The 8,006-nt window shown below is 34.5% G+C and overlaps 1 protein-coding gene across 1 annotated transcript in view; it reads left to right on the top strand.

The window, feature by feature from the left end:
• The window catches only part of LOC119575535, a 41,291-nt gene that overhangs the window by 28,672 nt on the left and 4,613 nt on the right, over window positions 1-8,006 (top strand). The window contains exons 4-10 of the mRNA XM_037923187.1: window positions 727-877; window positions 3,153-3,284; window positions 4,472-4,679; window positions 5,033-5,209; window positions 5,797-5,944; window positions 6,432-6,624; window positions 7,724-7,823. Of these exons, the coding sequence (XP_037779115.1) occupies window positions 727-877; window positions 3,153-3,284; window positions 4,472-4,679; window positions 5,033-5,209; window positions 5,797-5,944; window positions 6,432-6,624; window positions 7,724-7,823 (1,109 nt within the window). The remainder of the gene's footprint in view (window positions 1-726; window positions 878-3,152; window positions 3,285-4,471; window positions 4,680-5,032; window positions 5,210-5,796; window positions 5,945-6,431; window positions 6,625-7,723; window positions 7,824-8,006) is intronic.

Here is an 8,006-nt window from a genome sequence, read left to right as displayed (position 1 = left end):
TTTTGTTTATTTCTATCATAAGTTTAATATGTGTACCTTTGTCTATAAGCCAATATATCTGAATGTATGTATGCATTCATGCATGCATGTACATATACACATGTATATATGTATTTATGCTTGTAGTATGCTTTGTATGTATTTTGTATGTTGTATGTGTATATATGTATGTTATATATGTGTACCTATTTTGATATATATCTATTATGTAATATTATATATATATATATATATATTATATATATATAATATATATATATATTATTATATATATATTATATATATAATATATATATATATATAATATATATATATAAAATATATATATATATAATTTTATATATATATTATATATCATATATATCTATATATATATATATATATATATATATATATCTATTTTAATGTATATTTGTGTGTGTGTGTGTGTGTGTGTGGTGTGTGTGTGTGTGTGTGTGTGTGTGTGTGGATTTATGCATGCATGTATGTGTATATGTATTTATCTATGTATGCTTTTATGTATGTATGTATGAATGTATGTATGTATGCATGTATGTATGAATGTATGTATGTATGTATGTATGTTTGTATGTATGTCTATCTGTATATCTTACTTATGCATCCAGTATATATCCACTGTATTGGTATATTTATCTATCTATATAGATAGCTATAGTTATAGTAGGATGATAAAATCAAAGTGTTAGCTTTAGTACCTCATTTCAGAGAAGAAGATGAAATTCTTATTCAGGAGTGCCAAGTTGGCCCTCGCAATTGGCGTAAGATGATCCTGCAGTTGCCAAGGAGAAATGCCTGTCAGATCAGAGTGAGGTATCACATCCTCCAAGAATGGCAGACCCTCACGAACAGTAATTTGGTAAGATTTGAACCACTTGTATTTCTCAGTATTCGCTTAGCTAATGAAAGGTCTGTCTTTGCATGTAGTGGCTAGTATTAGTTGTAAAGTCAGGAAATGGTTTGCTGATCAGTTACAGTACTGAAGTTATGCATTCAGTAATGTTGATACTTCATTGATATTGGTTTGTATTTTCTTAAGTACTCTTATTTTTTTCTCTTTAAAGGGACTAAAATCACTTGTTTTTGTATTAGTTTTGAAAATAACTATTACATTGTGTAGGCCCACACTCCTTATGCAGACTTGGGATGATCTAACATAATCAGTTTTATTCTGGGAGAGTTTACATACATTTATAGAAGAATAAAAGAACTATAGATTTATGCTTATGCACGGTGTATAGAACATTCATCATGAGTACATGGCATAGTTGCAGGCTATGCAATCATCATTAGGGCTGGAGTGTGCACAATAGTACAATTTGTCTCTGGTTGCACCAAATTATTTTAGATAAATATTTTTTTAAATTAAAATTAGTAAAAAATCTAAATATGATGGATATGATAAGCACTGGCTTGTAAACAATCATATACAAATATTTTGTTTTATGTTTATTTTGTGCATAAGTTTCCTCAGACTGCCTCTTTTAATTGCAAAAACTGTGTACAGAAACTAGCTGTGTCTATTATATATGTTTATTTATTTATTTATTTATTTATTATAGATCATAAGAATTGAAAAAAAAAAGTTGGAGAAGTATATATTTTAATCTTTCCCAATTTTATTGTTATATAAAATCTAGGTCAAAACAGACAAAAATGGCAGGGACAGTTCCTCTGCATGAGTTTTGTGAAGAAAATAAGATTGGGTCCCTTCTTTGAAGGTCACAGACTGCGGTTTGAGAATAAAAGCATATACTCTGTCTGTTCCTGTCTGTGTTTGTCTGTCTGTCTGTATGTCTGTTTGTGTCTGTGTGTGTGTGTGTGTGTGTGTGTGTCTGTCTGTGTGTCTGTTTATATCTGTGTGTCTGTTTGCATGTCTGTCTGTATCTGTCTCTCTGTCTCTCTGTCTCTGTCTCTCTCTCTCTCCGTCTCTCTCTCTCTCCGTCTCTCTCTCTCTCTCTCTCTCCGTCTCTCTCTCTCTCATTCTCTCTTTCTGTCTCTTTCTCTTTCTGTCTCTTTCTCTTTCTCTTTCTCTTTCTGTCTCTTTCTCTTTCTGTCTCTTTCTCTTTCTGTCTCTTTCTGTCTCTTTCTCTTTCTGTCTCTTTCTGTCTCTTTCTCTTTCTTTTCTCTTTCTCTTTCTCTTTCCTTCTTTTCTCTCTCTCTCCCTCCTCTCCTCTCTCTCTCTCTCTCTCTCTTTCTCCCTTCCCTCTTTCTCTTTCTCTCTCTTTCTCCCTCTTTCTCTCTTTCTCTTTTTTCTCTTTTTTTTTTCTCTTTTTTTTTTCTTTTTCTATCTTTTTCTATCTTTCATTCTTTCTCTCTTTCTGTCTCTCTTTCTATCTCTCTCTCTTTCTATCTCCTCTCTTCTATCTCTCTCTTTTCTATCTCTCTCTCTTTTTATCTCTCTTTTTCTATCTCTCTCTTTTCTACATCTCTTTTCTTTCTCTCTTTCTCTCTTTCTTTTTTCTCTTTTCCCCCTCTCTTTCTCTCTTTCCTTTTTCCTTTTTTTCCCCCTCTTTCTTTCCCCCCCCTCTTTCTTTCCCCCTTTCTTTCTTTCTCCCCTTTCTCTCTCTCTTTCTCCTCTCCCTCTTTCCTCCTCTCTTTTTTCTCTCCTCTCTCCCTCTCTCTCTTCTCTCTCTCTTTCTCTGCCTCTCCTTTCTCTGCCTCTCCTTTCTCTCTTTCTCTCTTTTTCTCTTTTTCTTTCTCTCTTTCTCCTCTTTCTCTCTCCTCTCCTCTCTCTCTCTCTCCCCTCTCTCCTCTCTCTTCTCCTCTCTCTCTCTCTCTCTCTCTCTCTCTCTCTCTCTCTCTCAGTCCCGCACTGTTTCTCTCTCTCTCTCTATCTCTCCCTCCCTTTCTCCCTCCCTCCCTCCATCTGTCTTATCTCTGTGTTTGTATGTATGTGTGTATGTATAACTTTCTCTTTTTCATTCATTCAGTTCTACTGTGTATCCCCAACTGCCACCATCTTGTAACTGATCAACAGATATGTGAATGACATTGAGGGTGTCCCACTCAAATGATGTTCAATCTAAATCATTCTGTGTAAGATAAAGAACAAAATGTTTAGCTTGGAAATGGTATTTAACGCTGCATCTTCATAAATAGTTAACAGCAGTTTTGTGTATATTTCATTGCAGCCCCCTCCTCCCTTGTTCCCAGTGTCCACAACTACTGATGCAGAACTGATCAACAAGATTCGTATGGAAATGATTCGGGACACTAACCAAGTCAAGGAACTAGTAGACCAGAGTAGAACAAAAACTGATAAGGTAAGTGTTGGATACCATGTGTAAAGGGAAGCAAGCCGAGTTTGGTTATGTGGCCTGGGAAGTTTTAGGATGTAGTTTGTAAACTACATAACTAGTTTTCATTGGTATTAGTATCATTAATATTATTGTTGATATTTTTATTTATATTATTGTTAATATTATTATGAATATTATTAGTAACATTGTTATTGTTTTATTATTATTATTATTATTATTATTATTATTATTATTATTATTATTATTATTATTATTATTTTATTATGATGATGATGATGATGATGATGATGATGATGATGATGATGATGATGATGATGATGATGATGATGATGATGATGATGATGATGATGATTGTTATTTTTATTGTTATTGTTATTGTTATTGTTATTGTTATTATTATTATTATTATTATTATTATTATTATTATCTGTATCATTATTATCATAATTATAATTATTATAATAGTTATTATGATTATTGTTATTATTATTATCATTATCAGTATTGTTATCATTATTATTATTATAATTTTTTTATTATTATTATTATTATTAATAATTATTATTATTATTATATTATTATATTTATATAAAAATGAGATGATGATGATGAAAATGATGAATGAGTGATGATGATGATGATGATGATTGATGATGATGATGATGATAATAAAAAAAAATAAAAATAAAATAAAAATAATCTTCTCCTCTTTCTCCTCTTCTTCCTCCTCCCCTCTCCTCTCCTCTCCTCCTCTTCCCCCCTCCTTTCCCCCTTCCTCTTCTTCCCCCTCCTCCTCTTCCCCCTCCTCTTCTTCTCCCTTTCCTCTTCCCCCTTCTCTTCTTCTCCTTTCTTCCTCTTCCCTCCCCCCCCTCCTCCTTTTCCTCCTCCCCTCCTCCTCCTCCCCCCCTTCCCTCCCCTCCTCCTCCTCCTCCTCCTCCTCCTCCTCCTCCTCCCCTTTCTCTTCCTCCCCTTTCTCTTCCTCCCCTCTTCCTCCCCTTTTTCTTCTTTCTCCTCCTCCTCCTCCTCCTCCTCCTCCTCCTCCTCCTCCTCCTCCTCCTCCTCCTCCTCCTCCTCCTCCTCTTCTTCTTCTTCCCCTTTCTCCTCCTCCTTCTCCTCATTCTCCTCCTCCTCTTTCATTTAGTTAATTTTTGTCTTTGATGTTATATGATCTTAAAAATCCTCACTTATAGAAAGATACAGTGATGGTATTGGAGAACCGCCGCCAGGAGATAAAAGCCAGGAAGGCTGATAACTCGATGCAGAAACTGAAGTGTGTAACAGAGAAACGAGGACGAAGACTAGGAACTCCTAATCCGCACCAGATCACACTTGAAAATACTCTTCTCACACAGTTCTTTCTTCCATGGAGGTCCTATCCAGGAAGTATAAGTATTTCAAGTAGGTCAAAAGTCGCAGGTATTATGATAGATATATGTTTATGAGAATGTGCAAACAAATGTATATGGGTATATTTTATGTTAATTAATTTTTTTTATTTTGCTGAACCATTGCTTCATAGTCAGCACTTTAAATGATATTTCTTTTATATTGATTAGACACTTTTTATACAATACTGATTGAAAACCATGCTATGAAAGTGGTTATCATATCTGAACTTCTTTTTTATCATATCCAAAACCTAGGTTATAGGAATGTCTTGACATAAATATCTTTATTTTTTTTTTTTCCATGTTTTCTCGTAATTATCCTTGTATAAGGTAATTTCCACTTTCTTTAATCAATTTTCACAGGTGAAATTGTTCAGTCAAATCTTCGTTTGCTGAGTAAAGTTCAGCAGTTGAAGATTTCCTCTGTGGTTTCTCCAGAAGAGCGAAAGATGTTGGGTGCCCTCCAGTTGTCTGATATAGATACTGAGGTTGTTGACTCACTGGTCATAAAGCATTCATATCCAGAGGGAGAAGAAGCAGGTGAGGATTGATCTGTTACTGTTGTTGTATTTCAACTGATGTACAGGTCTTTCTGTTCAATTTTGACCTTTTATATTGGGATTGATATCTTCCTTACTCTCTGGGATTCAGTTTTCCCTCTGTGAAGGCAAGATTAGGAGGTCAACAAGGAATCTCTTAAGAAGTAATCTCAAGTAAATCATAGACTTTTCCCTCATATGTGGTAATATTATTTATATGGAGTAAACCCAAGGGTGAGAAATTTTAGTGTTAGCTGTTCAGTAGGCAAGCTAACCACAGAAAAGGTTTCAACTTTCTTTGTCTGAAAGCAGTTGCAGAAATATAGACAATTTATTTTGTTTTCGTTTTCAGAGATTTAAAATTGAGGACAGTCATTTAGATTTACTGATTTAGAACTACTTGCTTGAATAAGGTATCCCATAGTACACTGAAATTTGGGAAGAATGCATGACTTCAAATATTTTTTGTCATTATGGTAAAGAGATTAACCACTATTTTTTCAAAGCATTCTTTCATAATCTAAGATTTTTTTGTTGTTTCATCAGATTATCTCCATGTATAATTCCTCTTTTTTCATGACTGAACAGCTGATGAATTTGAGGCTCATGTTGATGCTTGTCCAGAGACTATCCCTCTCATCCCACCTAATCAGACAACCTTAGGGGCCTTTATTTCCCTTTTGATGCACCGACCTCAGCTGGAGCAAATGGCCTCGGGTGGTATGATAAAACTCAAGTAAGTCTATACCTTGGTGTGATATCCTAAATGCTAAGTGCGCATGCATGCTCATGCACACACTCATGCACGCACATACTTATAAACACACACATGCACATGCTTATGCACATGCTCATGCACATGCTCATGCACATGCTCATGCACATGCTCATGCACATGCTTATGCACATGAACATACCTACAGCTCATGTACATGAACATACCTACAACGCACACACCCACATACCACATATCTGCGTAATCCTCCCCCTACACATACATTTACACGTACACACATATAAATATATGCATACACATACACATTCTCACACATACACACATATATGCACGTGTACACATACACAGATGCAGACATGTGTGCATTTTGTTTTTAATATGTACCTTTTTTACTGTTGTTTTCTATTGATTGTTATCAATTTCAGTATCAAAACTTAGTTAATACAAATAATATTGTACTTAAAAGCTTATTATTTATGACTTTCAGATTTAAAAAGTTACAGGAAGCTGGTCGGTCAAGCAGGAGAGGGCGGAAGAGGAAATTATTAGAAAACTTCAGACACCCATTCCCAGGGACAAGCAGGGGACTGGCCAGTGATTGGTCAGATATTGACAGCCCAGATGAAAGAGAAAGTTCAGAAACAAGAACAGCACAACAGAAAGTTCACATTACATCTGTGGTTAGTAGAACTTTAAAGAAAAATCATTATCACTTACTTTTAAAATAGGTAACTGCCACTATTAAATGTACTGATACATTGTTCATGGAGTATCTCTTGGTGAATATTTTACACCCATTTCAGTGGGATATAATTTGCTAAACTAGGAAAAAAATTGCTGAATAATGTGATTTTAATCTGGCATTTTAGTCTTAAGAAACTCAAAGGATTGAAAATTTATTCCATGAAAAAGGTATTTATATGACAATACTTAGTAGTATAAGGCCCAAGTGTTTATTGTGTTTTAAGTAAATGTTCAGTAGCAGTTATTATTATTTTGAATAGTTTTACTTGATTAGGTCAGATTGGTCTTGCTAGGAGTTGACCTTAATTATAAAAACACAATCAGATCATAGCTCATGTGGAAGTAGACAGTAACAGTAATATTTGAAATTAATATAGTTGCTAAATTTTTGGGCTGGTTACAGTTGCTTTGCTGAAGTTCTATTCCCTCCATAGGTAGAGGCTCTGTTTATATGGTGCCATCACACTCACTCTTCCAGCCCTCATGCTTTACCCATTTGTGTATGATACCCTTCTTTTTCTATCCTCCTTTTCTGCATTGCCCGTCAGAATCATGGTCCAGTGACACAAGGATTGTTATGTGAACTTTTCATGCCTTTTACCACACTGTCAAAGAAAGTGTCAAAATAGTTCATTCTGGCCAAACAGTTGTAAGTAATGAACATTTGAGTATTTTGGAAAGCAGGGTGACAATGTGTTTTGACACATTCATAGAATATAGTATAAAGAAAACCCTATATGTCACTATTATATATACATTGCAGAAGTTCTAACACATACTGTTGCTGCTGTTGGTATAGTATTAGAAGATTGGGTTGAAATAATGGATGTAGAATAAGTAGAGAGGAGGGAGTGGAGATACTTATAATAATATGCAAATGGATGCATAATATAGTTACTAAAACTTTTTATACATTCATATACCAGAAGGAGGGAAATAGTAGAACATGCAAAAATGTGTAGAAGTAGAGTTAAGAGTGTGACTCCTACTGATGGCTATAGTACATACTCAGTTATTAGGCAATCTGACTTTCAGGAATTGAACAAGACATCAGAGCCAGCATCTAAAACCAGAAGGATGAGTAGAAGGAACATACAAAGACAAATTGCAGAAAATGTTGCAACATATTCACGAGGTGAGTCTCATTTATTGCACATTTTGTTCAAGAAATAACTGAGCAGTGAGTTCTCTAACAAGAAAATTTTCTGTGATACTAGATTAAGAAGATAGGTTGGATGTATAGAATGATATAGACATATTCCTTCATATAACCACATACTGCATGATGATTTTGACTTGGTCCAAAGGCGTTAACATG

Source organism: Penaeus monodon, chromosome 7, assembly GCF_015228065.2.
Source record: "Penaeus monodon isolate SGIC_2016 chromosome 7, NSTDA_Pmon_1, whole genome shotgun sequence".
Taxonomy (NCBI): Eukaryota; Metazoa; Arthropoda; class Malacostraca; order Decapoda; family Penaeidae; genus Penaeus; species Penaeus monodon.
The sequence above is the reverse complement of the archived record's forward strand: the minus strand, read 5'-3'. Positions and strand labels throughout refer to the sequence as shown.